Here is an 18360-nt window from a genome sequence, read left to right as displayed (position 1 = left end):
TGTGATGGTCTCTGCGTGCGTGTGCCTCATGCTCGCAGCAGCACGTGCGCGTGTCTGTCGCACTTCCAGCTTCGGGGCCCCGTCCCACTGCCCCTGCTACATCAGAGGTGGTGGGATTTGAGGCCTGATCCCCTTGGGGTTTCTCTTTCCCCCAAACCTTCCACCGTGTGGCCTGGGCTTCCCCAGTGTGGGCCGGACCAGAGTCCACTCCTGGAGGGGCTTCCCTGAGCCCATTTCCTGAGCACCTGCTGCATGCTGGGAGTGGGTGAGTCTCCCCATTTCCCTTTGACACAGCAAGGAACAGGCTCCAAGGGCCAGACTCAGCTGAGGAGGCCCAGCAGCCCGTACCCCGAGTCACATCCCCTCGGAGCCCTCCACGCTCACGTGGGTGAAGGGAGGAGAAAGGCCTGAGTGAGATGAGGAAGGTGAGACGGCTGCCGCAGCCACAATCAGCAAACCTGGTGGAGCCGCCCGGAAACGCACCCACCAGGCACCCGGCGCTCGGAGCCAGGAGTGAGGTGGCAGCTGCCACTGCAGTGTCAGTGCCCGGCTCGTGATGAGTCTTTGTCACCTGGCCGCCTGGTCTGATGGGTGATGGGCTCCTGCTCTCCACTTCTGAGGAGGAGTGGGAGCCCCTGGAACTGCCCGCTGCCACGGAGGACGGAGGGCAGGGTGCGGGGAGGGCCCAGAGCAGGCTGGGGCACCTGGTGAGCGCGTGCGCTGGACGCCAGCCCGTGGGGAGTGGGAGAAGACACGGGTCCGGGAACTCCAGCTCACCGTCCCGAGGGCACTAACAAACCCGCATCTGCCGGATTCTCCAGGCAGCCCTTCCCGGGTCCCCGCTGACGGATAAAGAGCCAGGGTGCGAGCGGAGGAACCCTCAGGGGTCGGACGGAACAACCTCTGCTCAGCGAGGCCCTCTGCTCAGCCTCCTGTCATTTCCAGAGCCCCTGCAAGGAATTCCGAAGGGCCCTCACTGCCCACCTGCCCACTCCTGTCCTGGCCCTGAATCCCCCCTTTGGGCCTCAGTTTCCCCAGGAAAGAGTGGGGCCTGCCTTCCCAGTGGGAGGGTTAGAGTAAGGAGGGAAAGGCCACAGGAACTTGGGAGGTGGTAACTTAGTGTGGTTGTGAGTGAGTGACACCCCACTCTCCCCTTCCCCGCCAGGACTCTGGCACCCTGGGCCACCCTCCCTACAGCCACAGCCTGGGCCGAGCTGCCCCTCTCCCCACTGGATCATGGCTGTGTCTACACCACCTTGCTTGCCCTCCCGGCATTACCAGGAAACGAACCAGAGGGACTGAGCGGCCTGCATCAGGCCTCGCCACAAGACCGGGCGGGTGCGGGTTTGAACTCTGGTACCCAATCCGAGCCTCGGGTGCCGTTGTCTAAACCACTGGCTCTCAAACACCTGGAGGGCCTGGTACAACCCCGCTTGCCAGGCCGAATCCCAGAGTCTCTGAGTCACTAGGTTGCAGTGGGGCCCAGAGTTGGCAAATCTAACAAGTCCCCGGGAGCTGTTGACTCAGGACCACACTTTGAGAACCACTGACCCAAATAGCAAGTCAGAGGTGCCAAAATGCCAGCAATCGACGTGCTCCTGGATTTGTTCAGATAACCAGGGAGAGTTAGGTGGCAGCTACAGAGAGGTGTCCCCCCAGGATCAGGGGGCACCTTGTGTCACTGATGAGACGCCTGTACTCAGGCAAGTCCCTTCGTCTCCCTGACCTTGTTTCCTCATCTGGAAAATGACTCCTGTCTTCCCTTGTTCATGACCACCTGAGGTCAAGGGTACAAAAGTGCTTGTTATGAAGGTCGCCTCAACCCCAACTAAGCTGATGATAACCAAAGTGTGCAGACCCCAGGTGGAGACGCCACAACTTCCCCAACCAGCACCTGGGCATGAGTGCTTCCAAGCCATAGACGCAGCCATGTGTGAAACCGTATGTAAGAAGGCTGGATTTTCCACACCAAAATCTGAAAACATTTTGTTTCTTCACTGAAACTTAATGACTGTCTTACAAAGGCATAAAAATGAAGTCAATAATTAAGAGCATGGACTGTAAGGTCATATTTCCTTCACTTAAACTTGGCTCCAACTGTGTGACCTTAAGTAGCTGTGTGACCTTGAGCATACTTAATTTCTCTAGGCCTTGGTTTGCTCATCTATAAAATGGGAATAATAGTAGTAAGCATTTGTATTTCACTTGGTGGCAGGCCCTGTTCTAAACTCTAACTTGTTCAATCCTCACAGCAGTCCCATGAACTAGGTAAATATTATTATTCCTATTTTTGTTGTTGTTAATCCCCATCCAAGGATACTTTCCCCATTTATTTAATTTTTGGAGAAAGTGGGAGGTAGGGAGAAGGGGGGGATGGGGAGAGAGAAACATCATTGTGAGAGACACATCAATTGGTTGCCTCCCACAGGCACTCTGATTGGGGCTGAGGATGGAACCTGCAACCCAGGTACGTTCCCTTGACCAGGAATCAAACCCTTGACCCTTCTGTGCTTGGGTTGATGCTCTAACCACTGAACATGCAGGTCAGGGCTATTATTCCTATTTTTCAGACAAGGAAGCTGAGCTATAGAGAAGTTAGGTAACTTGCTGAAGGTGTAGGTGTGACAGCTACCACACAGCTGGTCTAGATGCAGAGGCGGGCAGTGCAGTGCAGGGCCTGCCCACTAAGCTGTGCTGTTGGACGACGAGGGCACAGGCCGCAGAGGACAAGGAGGTGCCTGCCCCCAGTGGTGCTCTTTAAGTGATGCCTACCAGGACTGGAGCTGCCTGACCTGAGCCCTCCTCTGTGCTCTGGGCACCTCATCACAGCACTCTCCCTGCCCCCTCGCAGCTGCTGGTATGTCTGTTTTCCCCACTGACTAGCAACCTTGTCTCTCCAGCCCAAACTAAAAAGAAAAAATGAAATCAATTTCGGACCAATCATTGAAACTCAGATTACATATGCTCCTTGACTTATGATGGGGTTACGTCCTGATAAACTCATCGCAAGTTGAAAATATCCTAAGTCAAAAATGCATTTATTGTAAACTAGAGGCGTGCACCAGTGGGGTCCCTCGGCCTGGCCTGCAGGGATCAGGCCGAAACCAGCTCTCCGACATCCCCTGAGGGGTCTCAGATTGCGAGAGGGCAGTTCTTGGGTGATGCACCCAGGAATCGGGCTCCGTCCTCTCTGGTTCTGGGTGCGTCACCCAAGAACCACAGCTGCCAAGTCACTGCAGCTCAGCAGCTCCTGCATTGAGCGTCTGCCCCCTGGTGGTCATTGCGCATCATAGCTACCAGTGGGACAGTCGAATGGTCGGACAGTTGCTTAGGCTTTTATATAGAGAGATTATATGGTTGTCTAACCATTATGCTGTACACCTGAAACTTATATAAAATAAGGAATACAAAAGAAAAATGTTACATAGAAGTTAAAAAAAGAAAATGCATTTCATACACCTAATCTACTGAACATTACAGCTTAGCCCAGCCGGTTTCTACTGAGTACCTATCACTTTCACACCATCTTGAAGTCAGAAAGTTGAAAAATTTTAAGTCAAACCATCATATATTGATGGTATATTGGTTTAAGCTTCTTCAAATCCTTTGTGGAAAGGGCTGGGAAATGAAGGGAGAGCGGAAGGAGCAGATGAGCACAGGAACTACAGAGAGAGCATCCCTCTTTTTGAGCAAAGACTAACTAACACCAGCTGCCAAGGGGCTAAACTCCGATGGGCGAAGGATACAGTTTGGCATCCGATGCCGTGACCACAGTCCCAGAAACCTGAGTGCCCAGCCAAGAGACATGAAGGCAAAAAGCCCCAAGCCCATTGGCATTCGGTCACCAAAGCAACAAGGACTGCAAGCAAACTGTGCGGCTCATTGGCCACTTCAGAGGCAAGATAGCCAGGCCCCTCGATTGTAAAAGGAACAAAAATTCAGATGAATATTTAGAAACTAAGCAAGAGTACTCAGAAAAACTTTAAAGTCACCCACGATGCTGCCTTCCAGGGGTAACGCTGCTGACATTCTGGGGGACTGTAGTTTTTCTTGTCTTTTTTTCTATTCATACCATGGGCACGCGTTTTGTTGCCGTTGTCATCCATGTGTATGTGTTTTACAAAATTGGGGTCATGTTGTAGCTGCAGTTCGGTATCCTGCTTCTCCTCTTAACATTTCATCACGAGCATTTTCTCCTGACCCTGAAGACGCTGAGCATTTGCTTCCTTCCCACTTCTTTTCTCATCTTTGAAGGTATAATTTACACACAGCAAAGGGCACTCCATGGCATGTGCAGTTCTACAAGTTTTAATGCAGACAGTTGTGTGACCACTACCACAGTCAAGACACACAACTGCCCCATCATCCCCCTAACACAGAGGAACAGAGCCTGAAGCTAACAGCAGTCACCCTTGAACATGGGCACGCTTCTGTCAGCTCATTGGTGTAGGGATTGAGTCAACCTAGGTAGCAGTCAAGTCTGGTTTTGTCACCGCTCTTTATCTCCAGGGCACCTTAGGGTTACAGCTCCTTTAGCGGTGGGCTGGGGTAACCCTGTGCTCAGCGTGAGGGCTGGGGTACCAGAGTGGTCTACCGCCGTGCCTGTCCCTCCTGCTGTGGTAGACGGCTGCTGCTTACTCGGTGCCAGGCTCGTGGACGTGTAGGTGGGGGTTCTCTGCTGACCTGGTTCAGCCTCAGTCTAAGGCCTCGTGGGCCTGGGGCTTTCTCATCATTCCTGCCCTCCTCCTGGTGACAGCACACCGCGGCGTGTGTCTGCTGCCCTCCTCCTGGTGACAGCACACCTCGGCGTGTGTCTGCTGCCCTCCTCCTGGTGACAGCACACCGCGGCGTGTGTCTGCTGCCCTCCTCCTGGTGACAGCACCCCGCGGCGTGTGTCTGCTGCCCTCCTCCTGGTGACAGCACACCTCGGTGTGTGTCTGCTGCCCTCCTCCTGGTGACAGCACACCTCGGCGTGTGTCTGCTGCCCTCCTCCTGGTGACAGCACACCTCGGCGTGTGTCTGCTGCCCTCCTCCTGGTGACAGCACACCGCGGCGTGTGTCTGCCATTATCCTGATGGGGACTTTGCTCTCTTCCAGTGGCAGCAAACCTGTTGGGTATGGATTAGAATTCTGAGCCCAAGGTGTTTCCTGACCTTCCCCCCCCCCTCAACACTCCCCCCAGCAATAGAGGGATTTCGCTTCTGTCCTCCCCTCTGCAGCCCTGACATTTTGTTTGCCCTTTTAAAGTTAGAGGATTTCCTGTCCTCTTGTGGATTGGGTATTACTGGAGTTTGTTTCTCTTCCTTTCCTGGCAGAAATGGATCTTTGCCGGTACCCTAAGGGAGGGAGAGTTTGCTTTCCAGGAGAGCATGCCAGTGGGTGGGGGTTTTGCCTGTCCCCCAACAGTTGCATGCCTGCCCCACAAGGGGCTTTTCTCCACTTTCTGTCTCCATCTGTCTTGTGAAGAAAGAATTCTGGTGGAGGTTTATGGAAAAGAGCTTGTGAGTGAATGCAAATCCCTTTGTATCTGAGGCCCCCGACTACTCCAAACTGACTCGCTAGCTCACATTTGGCCTTTGGGAATTCATTAACATTTTAGGTGATTTCCTTGAGCCCACCTGAATGGCAGCCACATTTTTTCTCCGTACTCTGCCGAAGGTAAGGGGATTCTTATGTTCCATCCTTTTGGAGAGTCTTGTCTCTCTGGGAATTGTTTGCTTGGTTGCTTTGCAACCTCAGCTCTCTGAGGGGCTCAAGAGAAGGTGTGATTTTGTAGGTTATCCAGCCTTTTCTCCTTATGATGTTGGCATGATTGACGACCTTTGTATTTATACCTTCTAAGGCCACACCAAAAATCTTCACTGAATGCATACTACATGCCTGGCATTGTAATCTAGATGCTGGGGATAGGGGTGTGGACCAAACAGATCTGAGCTCATGAAATCTATATTCAGTGGAAGGGAGGCAGATATATTTACATATTATAGCAGTCCGTTACATCAGCCGGGAGGAACACTTAAGCAGATGAGCTAAAAGACAATAATGGCACTTGCCCCTCTGCTTATGCCTGCCTACACTGTCTACCCTTCCTTGTACTGTCTTCCTTCTCAGGGATCCCTGTGTTGGAGAGCTGAGTAAACATACCGCGCCCTCATCTGATACATGACTTGGTAAGATTTCAGCTCCAAACAGTAAAGGGGACCATCGTGCCCAACAGAAAGGACATGACTGTGTCTGATGAATATGCCAGGTGCTCTGTTTAAAGCCAAACTAGTATCGACAGACACAAAATACAGGGGTATCTATTTTGACTCAATCTAAAGAAGAACTTTCAAACGGTCACAGCTGCCTGCAAAAATACAGAGCGACCCTGTTCCAGAGGTAATAAGGCCCCCTTCGTGGGGAAGGCTCCACCCTGTTCCCGGCCAGTCCCCAGCGTCCCCCGAGGGTGTCTAACCAGGAGGGGAGGGCGCAATCCTAGCCTAAGAGAAGCCCACGGCCCAGGCTTTCCCCGGACGCCGCTCCCCTGCTGGAGCGAGCCCCGCTCCGGAGCAGCGGAAGCCCGGGCCACAGGGCCAGGAGGCGGGCGGCTGCATCGCCCTTGGCGCCGAGGGACTGCATTCGACTCCCAAACCTGTTCTTTCCCTGCGCCAGCCCACCGCCGGCGACATTTCCGGGTGTAAAAGAGGCGACTCCGTCCACGTTCAGCCTTTCTCGCTGGTGATGTCGGCCGAAGGGTAGGCTGCAGCCCGGGAGAGGGCCGGGACGGCACGCGTCTTGCCTGTCTCATCCATTCATCCGTCCGTCCGTCCGGCGGAGCACATTCTGCCTCCGGAGAACGGTTCTCTCTCCCTGACCTCGGTCCTAAACTGATACCCTAAGAAAGTCCATGTTCGTGTAGAAAGCGCCCCATCAGGGCATCCAAAGTGAGGGAGCTAACAAAAACCGGGCGTCGGCATCGGCGGGTGGGCCCTTTGCCACTGGGAGTGACTGGCTCTGCCGCACTCACGGGGCGAGGTGAGAAGACCTTGGCCCAGAAAGCGGCAGTCCACCCGCCGGAATGGTGGTGGTTCCGCAGGCCGTGCGCCTGGGAGCGAACCCCACCCACACCCAGGCCCAGGTTCACCCCCGCCCCCCCCGCACTGCCCTGCACCGATGACGAACGAAGGTCTGGAAAAGGCGCGCGAGCCTCCTGCGCATGCGCGCGCAGCGTCAGGGGGCGGGGCCTGGGTGGGCGGGGCCAGCGGTACAGCTAAGCGGGGCCCTGCCTAGAGGACATCGGCGCGTGCGCTCCGCTTGGGGGCGGGGTCTGGGGCGGGGCCTGGGCCGTCACGCGCAGCCCCGCCCCCTGGGCCGTAGTCAGGCTCCGGGAGGCGGCAACCGCTCCAGATCAGCCCTTCCCGCTCGGCTGGGGCAGCTGCGCCTCGGTTTCCTGGTGACTATGGGGGACCCCAGCAAGCAGGACATCCTGACCGTCCTCAAGCGCCTCCGCTCGGTGCCCACCAACAAGGTAACGGCCGCCAGGCGCGTTCGGCTTGCTTGGCATCCCTGCCCGACCCCGCGGGCGGCCCTGCGACGCCAGTGTCCGCGGCCGCGGGAGGAGGAGCCGGCCCGGCCTGTGACACGTCGCACTTGCGGCCGTGGCAGCTGGGCCTCTGCTGGGTCCCCGAACCGCGCGCCGCCCCGCAGCCTCGGCAAGGGAGGGGCGGGGAGGGGCACCGAGGCCGCGGGCGGGGCGGGCAGCGGGGTCCCGGCGGCGGGGGGGTCCTAGGGGCCGGGGGCAGACACATGGGTTCCTGACACCGGGCGGAGGAGCCTACACGGGGCCGGGGGCTGCCGAGTGGACACTGCGAGTTCCCGAGAGCTGGGACGAGCTTGGGGGTCCCGGGAGAGGGCTGGGAGGGTCCCCCGGGTTCCTGGGAGTGGGGCGGGCACCGCAGGCCACCTGTGACCCAGCTGGGAAGCGTGCCCTGGGTCAGAACTCCAGCTGGTAGCCCTGGGCGTTTAGGGAAGCTCGGCTCGCCCCCTCCCCACCCTCGAACGGACCCTTAAAGTTCCTTGGGGGCGCCTGTGGGAGCCTCCCTGCTCCCCTGGCCCCCTGACGGCAGCTGCCGCGCTCCTGTCCGATGGAGCGGCCCAGGGGTCAGTGCGCGGCTTCCAGCGCTTTCCTCTTTCTAAGAAAGCCCAGCTCAGACGCTTTCCCTTCCTTCTTCCCTTCCTTCCCTTCGCGTCTCTCTGGAGCTGGGGTTTCCCTTTCTCCCACCTCCGGAGGCTGCCCCCTCCCGGCCCCCACGCCCTTTACAACTTTGGAAACTGGCTGGCGGTGTGATGACGCATTGGGCTAAGGTGATCCCTCTTCTGAGGATCCAGGTCCGGGTCACAGGTCGGAGTGGGACCTGGGGAGTGCAAAGGGCTGTCCCGTCAGCGCGGACTCTCTCCTCTCCTCCTGTGACCGTCTGCCTGGCCCCGTGCTCCCTCCAACGTGAACAGCTGTCAGGAGCATGGGCAGGAGCCAGGACACGATGGCCTAGGAACTTCCCGGGTTTCACACAATTTGGATGTCTTTGTTTTACGTCGCGATGGGGGAGGGGAGCCCATAATTTCACCGCCTTTCCAGGAGCGAGAAAGGACACAGTGTATTGGGAGCGATGTCTGGCGAAGGGCGGTCAGGAGGAGGAAGCCTCCGGAACCCGCCCGTGCCAGTGTCCTGGCTGTTTTCCTTGCTTTTCCGGTTTGGAGTCACCTGTGAATAGAGTGGCTCCTGCAGATCTAGACAGCCTTCGGGTCTGCAGTCAGCGTGGTGGAAGCTGTGTTTGGTCTGCTGTGCCTCAGAAACGTCACACGTGTTCTCCTCGGTGGACTGTCAGAGGGAAGGCGCCTTTTAAAATAACACTTCCTGCCAAGACACACTCGGAGGGACACAGCTGGCACTGCTGGGCGTTGTGGGGCAGACCTGCTGCTTTCTAGCTGTCGCCCCGGGCAGGCCACTTGAACGCTTACTTGTGCTTTATGTCCCTCATCTGGAAACGGGACGTGACCGAACTCGGGTTGTTGTGAGGATTCAGTGAGAACATCCCAGAAAGGCGGAGGGAGCGGTACCTGCACGTACTGGTCTTCACCCCGTGCCAGCTGTTTTCATTGTTTCTTATTCGGAACAGCACCTGTGGGGCCCTTTCCGCTCTGTAACGGGCTGACAAAGCGCCGAGCAAAACTACCTCTGCTAATGCTCCCAGCCCGGTGCTGCTTTTCTAGATTAAGACTTCTTCTCTGATCGTCAGTGAGAAACAGGGACCTAAACAAAGATGAAAACCAGTTTTAATGCTGTGGCTGAGTTGGGTGACAATAAGCATTTTCAACACGGGTTCTAAAAAGCAGCTCTGAGACACACGAGACCGAAAAACAACTCGCTTTACCTTCGGAATGCGGTGTCCCGTTTCTTCCTCTCGTGTGTGGACACAAGGTTTTAGCTCCAGGGCCAGTCTGCTGGTCTGTGAACTTCCCTGAAGCTGCACTGTTCCTGGGCTGTGCATTGAGTGCTTGAGTGACTCATTCCACAAATAGCCATTGAGCACTGCGTGTGCTGGGCCGTGCCGAGCATGGAGGGTGCCCTGGTGGACCCTCACAGAGCGGCCCCGGCCTCCAGGCGGTGGGTAGTCCGTGCAGACCGCCGGGCCCAGCCCCCGAGGTGCCATTGCTTAGCTGTGATACTTCATAATTCCTTCGTTTTCCCTAAAATGGGGATCAAAACCGGGCTACATAATTTTGGGGAATGCAGAATGAGAATGGGGGCCCTCGTTTGAAAGTATTAAGAATTTTGAGTTGAGATGGCAGAGCATTAACCACCCACAGTCGCTGCGTGCGGGGCCTGTGGGACGGCACCGATGGCACCGCCTGGAAGGGCCGAGGGGTCAGAGCTGCGCCCTCCCGCGGCGTTGTTGGGAAGTTCAGTTGGCCATCGGCAGTGCCTGGCCGGAGTAAACACTCGATATTAGTTATTATTTCTGTAGCAACTGTTCTCATCAGTGGGCAGGACAAATGTCCAGTCAAAACTGCCTCTGCGTCCTCACCACAATAGCTGTTTGGATAAGCCTGTCTAATCTTCTGCTTAGATAAGCAAGTCTCAGCTCTGCTTGGGGACTGCATATCAAAACCCCGCACAACCCCTGTGCTCACAGCACAGGCTCGGCTCCAGCCGGGGAGTCAGGCGGCTTCGTGAGAACCAGACTTGTATTTCCAACTTCCTCCCGACTGCCAGGCCCTCAGGTCCCAGCCCCAGCTCCTTGCCTTCCACCTCCAAACTGCCCACTCCCTGTATTTGCGTTTAATGCCACTTTGTGCCAGGCCGGGTGCTCAGCTCAGCTGACCAAGACAGACTGGGCGCCCCCTCGTGGAGCTGCATTCTAGCAATTCCTCCTCTCAGGTGTGTGTGTGGGGCGGGGGGGAGGGGGGGGGGGGGGGGCAGGAGGACGCTGAAGTCACCGAGTTAGAAACCCGTTCTCCCCCGGAGCCCGGCTTTCCACCTCAGACTTGCCTGCGCTGGGCTGTGCACACCTCACCTCTGCCGTCACCTCCGTCTACAGGGCCATTTCCTGCACAGGCTTTGGCCACTGACTGCCCTTCTAGACTCTTCTTGAGATCTCAATGCCTCTTGGTCCCTGTCCAGGAGACTTTTTGCATCCTGTCCTTGCTTGCTGAGCCTCAACCTGGCCACTAACTGGCTTGCCCCCTAGACTGCTGGTCTGTGGGCTCCGGACGCGCCCACTTTGCGGGCGCCAGGCACATGCACAGCTGTCCGGTGAGTAGGTGAGGGGTACAAATGGCCTCTCGTAGAGGGACAGCACCATTGGCACGACTAGTCCCACGGAAGGGGAGGCCTTACTCTAATGCTTGTACCTCGGGGTGTCCCAATTTCCATGCCCTTCTCTCCCAAAGGCCGGCATGTGCCTGGCAGTGAAGAGGAGCTCAGCAAGTGTTTGTGGAGTCAGTGATGCCATCTACTTCTTAATACCCCAGCCTGCCCCGTGTCGGTACCAGCACCATTGGAGTGAGTGCCTGGCACCTTTCATGCCAGTTGCACCCCTCCCGCCCCCCTCCCCACCGTCCATGCATGCTGAATGTGAGTCTGCCCGGAGGGGCTTTGGAAAACCCACTCAGGTTTTTGTTCTTGTATTGCCGTCAAAAGGCCAGAAGCCAGGTCTTTTTATGATTATTAGAGGCCCAGTGCAAGAGATTTGTGCACTGGAGGGTGGGGGTCCCTCAGCCCGGCCTGCGCCCTCTCGCAGTCCGGGACCCCTCAGGGGATGTCCGCCTGCTGAGGGGATCGGGCCTAAACCAGCAGTCAGACATCCCTCTCGCAGTCCAGGGCTCTCGCAGTCCGGGACCCCTCGCTCCTTACCACCCGCCTGCAGCGGAGGTGGGAGAGGCTCCCGCCACCTCCGCTGCTCTCGCCAGCTGTGAGCCCAGCTTCTGGCTGAGCGGCGCTCCCCCTGTGGGAGTGCACTGACCACCAGGGGGCAGCTCCTGCACTGAGTGTCTGCCTCCTGGTGGTCAGTGCGCGTCATAGCGACCGGTCGTTCCGCTGTTTGATTTGCCTATTAGGCTTTTATTATATAGGATAGGACAGTTGGGGCAATCTTTACATAGGTGGCTCTGCCTATAAAGTGTATCTGAAGTGTGGGTGCTTTTTTCTGGGGGAAAATTTAAAACAATTCTCTTTGTGGAATGTTACTATCCTGTTGATCTGACTTGGTGTTAATCTCCATGACAAACACTGCGTATTTTAACACGTTAAGCACCATGTCAATCACCGGTGACTGACACCATACTTTCCGTCCGGAAGACAACACAGGCTGGGCGCTTACCGTGCTAACGCACTTTTACCTTCTGTTTTCAGATGAATGTGTGGCGTTAGTCAGTGCTGAGGAAGGAAGGCTGGGTCTCCTGCGGCCGCAGTCATCCGCAGCAGGGGTTCCACCCCCAAGTGCAGGCTGTTGGGCTCAGGGCCTCAGCTCCTCCCCACTTGAGCCTCGCCGCTGGGCTGCCCGAGGGGCCCTAAGACGCAGCAGCTGGCTTCCCCCAGAGCCAGTGATCCAAGAGAGAGAAGGGAAGTCCTGGCGTCTTATAACCTGCTCGCACAGACCACCCTGGGACCGTGAGGGTGGGCTCCCGCAGGGGGTGAATGCCGGCAGGGGCGGCTCTTTGGGGCGCCTTGGAGTCTGGCCCCCACGCTCTCCTCCTCCTCCGGCTGAGAAGTGTGCACAACACCTGCCACCTGGTGGAGGCCACTGTCCCCGGGCAGTCAGGCCTGAGCGTCCTCAGCAGGGGCCTCCCTGCCGGTGCTCCTTGACCTGCTTGGTAGGACCTGTCCCTGCCTCCAGGACAAGTGATGTTTGAGATGACAAACACACCCGAGTTCTCTTCACTACCAGGACTGCAGAGCATTGTAATAGATTCAGGATAATATATACTCTCCTATGTAATTCACGTGTTGTAATCACATAATGCTATTAACATATAGTTAAAATAATATAATAATGAAAGAAATTGAAATTTGAGGTTTTTATTTATTTATTAACTTTGGGGAGTGAGAGAGCGAGAGATGGACTTGTTCCGCGTGGCTGTGCGTTCATTGGCTGATTCTTGTATGTGCCCACTGGCGGTTGACCCCGCGACCTTGGCATATTGGGTTCTAACCACCTTAGCCACCTGGCCAGGGTGAGATTTCAGGTTTTAAAAATCTAGGTGAGGTAGTTTCTATTTCCCAGTTTAAACTGTAAAAGTTAAGCAGCTTTCAAGCTAAATCATACATTGCGGGAGGGCTCGCTTGGCCAATATAAAGGAATTAAAGCCGACTTTTCACCTTTCCTTTCAGGTGTGTTTTGATTGTGGTGCCAAGAACCCCAGCTGGGCGAGCATCACCTACGGGGTGTTTCTGTGCATCGACTGCTCGGGGTCGCACCGGTCCCTGGGAGTTCACCTGAGTTTTATTCGGTGAGTGGGTCTGTCCCCGCTGGGGTGGGCGGGTTCGGTGTCACATGGAGCTCTTTCCTTTTCCCTTTTGTTCCTTTGAAATCCAGTGAAATGGGAGGTTGGTTATGAGCTATGGAGGTTTAAGTGATGTTTAAGTGAGCTGGGCCAGTGAGCTAGTTTCTGTTTAGTTTGTTACATAGAGCCCTGTGTCGGAGACAGGGCCGTGGCGTGGACCGTCGGGATGGGGGGCTTGAGACAGTGTTTCCTTTCCCTTGTGATCTTCTGATAACAGCAGTTAGAAACCCGTTCTCCCCGGAGCCCGGCTTTCCACCGCCTCGGGATGGCGCTCAGACTTGCCTGCGCTGGGCTGTGCACACCTCACCTCTGCCGTCACCTCCGTCCACGGCCATTTCCTGCACAGGCTTTGGCCACTGACTGCCCTTCTAGACTCTTCTTGAGATCTCAGTGCCTCTTGGTCCCCGTCCAGGAGACTTTGCATCCTGTCCTTGCTTGCTGAGCCTCAACCTGGCCACTAACTGGCTTGCCCCCTAGACTGCTGGTCTGTGGGCTCCGGACGCGCCCACTTTGTGTGCGCCAGGCACATGCACAGCTAGTAAGTGAGGGGTACAAATGGCCTCTCGTAGAGGGGCCCGCTGAAGCACTCCCTGTAGAAGGGGGTTCGGGTGCTGTGGGTCCACCCTACACCCTCCCCCTTTCGTCAGGTGGAGAGCTAATGTCAGGGTTCCAGCAGTCGTACAGCCCCGGCTCCCCCGGCACTAGCACCGCAAGCCTGAGTGATTGTGTCTGAGTCTTCGTGGCAGTTTCAAAAGCTTAGACTACGGACACCTTTCTCCTCCTTTCGTCTGAAGTGGTGGGCTGCATGGGCTCCTCTGACAAGTTCCTGTCTGCCACTCACAGGGCACGGAGGGAGCCGGGTGGGGCCTTTGTGTGCAAGAGAGAACGGCGCCCCCTCTGGACACACAGCCCCACAGTCCAGTGGGAGGTGGCAAAGCCCTGGTGTGAGGTAGAAGAAACAGAATATAAGAAATAATAAAAATAGCCCTAGCTGGTTTGGCTCAGTGGATAGAGCGTCGGCCTGCAGACTGAAGGGTCCCAGGTTCGATCCCGGTCAAGGGCACATGCCCGGGTTGCGGGCTTGATCCCCAGTAGGGATGTGCAGGAGGCAGCCGATCAATGATCTCTCTCATCATTGATGTTTCTGTCTCTCTCTCCTCTCTCCCCCTTCCTCTCTGAAACCAATAAACATATATATTTTTTAAAAAGAAATAACAAGATTCCAGTGGGGCTCAGGGCTTGGAAGTCGAGGAGGCCTGTTCTTCAGCAGCCCTGGGCCTTGGCCAGGCCCCCTCTGCAGCCATGGGCATCTCTGTGGTTACTGCCACCTCCCACCACGTCACCTGCTTCCTGCCACGTCTTTTCCCAGGGAAGCAACCAGCGAGGCAGGCAGGCCATTTGTAACTGTGACAGCGATTTTATCTCACGTTGACTTAAGGACTATTGATACAACGCAATTACTGTAAAGAGCATTCGTTCCTAAAGGATAAAGCCTTATAATTCGGAATGAGATTTTTGTATGATAGCACAAAAATAGTAATAATAGCAACATAATTTTCTTTTTAAAAACTTTCCTGACGCACTTTCCCGAGTTCTCTTTTCAGAAAGCGATGTGCTAAATATGTATAGCCATATAACGCCATCGGTGATTATCTCGAAAAGGGAGTCCTTTTGTGTGTTCTTATTGGTTTTGGAGTATCTATCAGTTTCTTGTCTTCTTTCTTCTTAGCTGCTGTCAGAATATTTTGAATTCACATCCTGTCCTTGTCTCTTTAAATATTGAGGGATTTAGTTGCGAGGACAAGTTTGTTTGTTTTTATAATGGATTTGTTGTTCATGTCTTTTTTTAAATTTGTCTTTATTGTTGAAAGTATTACAGATATTCCCCTTTTGTCCCATTGACCCCCTCCACCCAGCACCCGCCCCTCTCAGGCCTTCACCACACTGTTGTCTGTGTCCATGGGCTCAGCATATGTGCATGTAAATTCCCTGAGTCCTCTCTCCCCCCCCCCCCCACCCCCACTATTTCATCTTTAACGTGCTTCCCTCACACCCCCGATCAGTTGTTACCCGTTAACCTGGGACCTGCTCCGCCCAGAGCCCGGCAAGGCTGGACTCGTGGCGTACGCAGCTGCTTGTCTGTCTTCTTTCTCTGCTGTGTTCTTTTCCTCTTCTTCGCTGCCACGCCCTGCCCTCTCCTCGGGCCTCCCTTTTCCTCCCCATGAAGCGCCCGGCGTTTAAACCATTCCCGGAAACGCGGTGGTGTTCCGGCGCCCTCGGTTGAGGGAGGACCGACTGGAGCCCGGCATGCTGGACTGAGCGTCTCTTTGGGCTCCTGCGGGCTGAATCACTAGCCTTCTAGCAGTCGGATAAATATAACTATTTACAGATAAATATAACTGATGAATCACAGTGCTCATAAATGATTCAAAACAACTGCTAAAACTCCTGTGCAGAGGGCAGAGTCTAGGATTTGGGCAAAGTCAAGGATGACAAGGATACTCAGTGGCTTTTTGTTTTTAAAGAGGTGGAAGGCTGTTCTTTGAACATTTGTATGCTGATTAAAAATTACAGACCCTAGCGTACTGGGGAGATGTTGTATCGTAACTCATCAGGCTTGTGGAGGTTGAGGGACACCTGCTTTCTCCTGTACGGTGGGTGGTCAGCAGGAGCTGTTTGGTTCAAGTGACACTCGTTCTTCAACTCCTCTTCCTGGCGCGGCTCACTTTTTTCTCCTCACTCAGGTTCTCTTACCTTTCAGCACGTCTTCATCTAAATTAAAGACAGGAAGGAACCTGTAGTGAGTCACCTTCTCTTGGGACAGGCACCGCTGAGCAGATCAAGTTTCTTCTTACGGCTGACTTACTCATTGTCATCACCACCTTTTGTTTCAAATTCCAGTGTGAGAGAGAGTCTCTGTCAGCTTGGTTAAAGAACAATTAGTTTTTTATCTTCATTTCTAAGAAATATATAAACAATGTTTGGCTTTGTTTTTTAAAAGACACTTTAGGACTAAAAGTTTTAGGTAGGTTAGTAAGTCTGAGGACTTGTAGCCTCAGTTTTAGGACATAGCTTAAGTCAGGTACCTGTTTTATGCCTGCCCTCTGGAGCTTGTGTTTATACCACAGGGTCACCATGACGATGGTGGTAGTGATGGTGAGAACTTTAGCCATATGGTGTTTACCATGAGCCCAGAACTTTTCATATATTGGCTTCCTTACTTTCTGCAGGAGTGACATAGATAACCTATGGTTGTTACAAACGAGGAAAGTGAGGCGCAGAGGTTAAGCAACTTCTCCAAGGTCATGCAGCTAGTCATGGCAGAGCTGAGGTTCGCCCCCTCTCAGCCTGTCTCCAGAGACTGCTGTTAACAGCACCCAATGACAGGTGGGGAGGGGATGGCACCTCACGCAGTCTGGGCAGGTCATCACGGTGTGGTGACTAAGCAAGATCTCTCAGAAAAAGCATTTCAGAACAACATGTGTCGTTTCATCACCTTACTTGGTAATTAAATTCAAAAGGAGATTTACTTTTGTCTTTGGGAAATACGTTTCCTATGAAGTATGGTTTAGTATTTACTTTTTATATCATCGTGAAGTAGATATATGCAGATGTAATAATGACATGTATTAGCATCATTATTCACCTTAAGGTAGCTATTGGCTGCAAAATAATATCCTAACATTCACAAAGGTTAAGTGCCCTTTTGTGAAGGATAGTCCACCTGCACCTGTTCTCGCCCGTCCACAGTCCTTTCCAGTTGGTGCCGGATGCGCTGCTGTGGGGTATGGGAGAGCCTTGCTTTTGCTCTGTCTGTTGATTCCGTATAAGACTTCCGGCATTGTTGTGCTGTCCTATCTTGCTTTCCGCTGACCACTTGGTGGAATGTTATTGATGGGAAATACTCATTGCCTTTGCCTCGCTCCGAGGTGATCTCAGGGTTCAGGTAAACAGGGCACAGGGTGGCGGGGAGGAGGCACTTGCAGCTTTCACTGCAAGAGCATCCGTCCTGAGTGTTCTTCCTGCCTCTGGGTGGTGATGGCGGGTGGTCCTTTCCATCTGATGGTGAAATGATGAGCATCCTCCAGGGGTCCTACTGGGTGTCAAACTGGACCCCTGAAAAAATCCAAACAGGACACCTGTGCTGAGTAGACACATCACCACCTTTTAGATCAGGACCCACCACGGATGTGAGGCAAAGGCTGAGTGTTCCAGCAGCCCACAGGCTGTCATGCTCTGTTCCCTAGAGGGCATGGCTGGCTGAAGCTCGGGCAGCGCAAGTGCTGCTGGCCTGGCCTGGCCTGGCCTGGCGTGCGTGGCCTGTCTGTGGTCGGGGTGGAGGGGAGCAGGTGGTTGGGGCCATCAGCGCCTTGGCTTCCAGGAAGGATGAGAGGGGCCAGGAGCTGCTGTACCAATGGCCCTGCACTTGGGAGTCCCAGCCTCCTGGAAGGTCACTGTTAACACACACTCAGAATTCTTCAGGGTCCTGACAGCAAGGAAATCTTGTTCTCAAAAGTTTAGTGGCTTGATTTTGGGGAAGAAAAGTATTAACATTTAAGAGTGTTCTTTCCATTTAGATCTACAGAGCTGGATTCTAACTGGTCTTGGTTTCAGTTGCGCTGCATGCAAGTTGGAGGAAACGCTAACGCAGTAAGTTCATCTCGGATTGTTTTCCTTCTGTGTAAACGTGTGCTCTGCTGTCGGGGGGCCCTCTGGGTAACAGAAAGTCAGGAGGGGCTTTGGAGTTGGACGACCCGGCTGACTTGTTTATCCAGAAGCACCTAATACACGCGAAGCTTTGGGCTCGGTGCTGGGATAGTGAACCAGACACATGAGAGCCCCTCTTAGAGGCACAGAGTCAATAAAGAAGAAAATTAAAACAGGAAGAGGTGGTAGAGAGGGATAGGGAGGCTTCTTTCTGACAATACAGTTTTTTAGTATGTGCGGTGACTTTTGTGCTTAGAATAGAATGAATGATTACAGCTGCTTACATCTGAATTTTATTTTATTTATGAAATCTACAAAGTTTTAATAAAACCTATTCTCCAAATTTTCAAATATAGTATATAAAGATCATATATTCATTTATAAACTTAGTAATTTCTATGCAAAAATAATAACCAATTAAGTGGTCACTTAATTTAAACCAGCAGATTTTTTAAACCCTACTTTCAAACCTAACTAAGGATCCTCAAACATTATAAATTTCATTTACAAATTGAATATATCTGACTTCTCAAACTCTAAATTGGCAGCCTGCTCTCGCTGGTTTTGTTCAGTGGATAGAGCGCTGGCCTGGGGACTGAAGGGTCCCAG

The 18360-nt window shown here is 54.0% G+C and overlaps 1 protein-coding gene across 2 annotated transcripts in view; it reads left to right on the top strand.

Annotated features, from left to right (window-relative positions):
- Positions 1-7364: 7364 nt before the first annotated feature.
- Positions 7365-18360, top strand: part of ARFGAP3 (ADP ribosylation factor GTPase activating protein 3) — a 45168-nt gene continuing 34172 nt past the window's right edge. For both annotated transcript variants that reach the window (XM_054719602.1, XM_008155389.3), the window contains exons 1-3: positions 7365-7510; positions 12872-12990; positions 17622-17694. In XM_054719602.1, the coding sequence (XP_054575577.1) occupies positions 7442-7510; positions 12872-12990; positions 17622-17694 (261 nt within the window). In that variant the 5' untranslated portion in view covers positions 7365-7441. The remainder of the gene's footprint in view (positions 7511-12871; positions 12991-17621; positions 17695-18360) is intronic.

This window comes from Eptesicus fuscus, chromosome 7 (assembly GCF_027574615.1).
Source record: "Eptesicus fuscus isolate TK198812 chromosome 7, DD_ASM_mEF_20220401, whole genome shotgun sequence".
NCBI lineage: Eukaryota > Metazoa > Chordata > Mammalia > Chiroptera > Vespertilionidae > Eptesicus > Eptesicus fuscus.
This window is presented reverse-complemented; position numbering and strand designations above follow the sequence as displayed.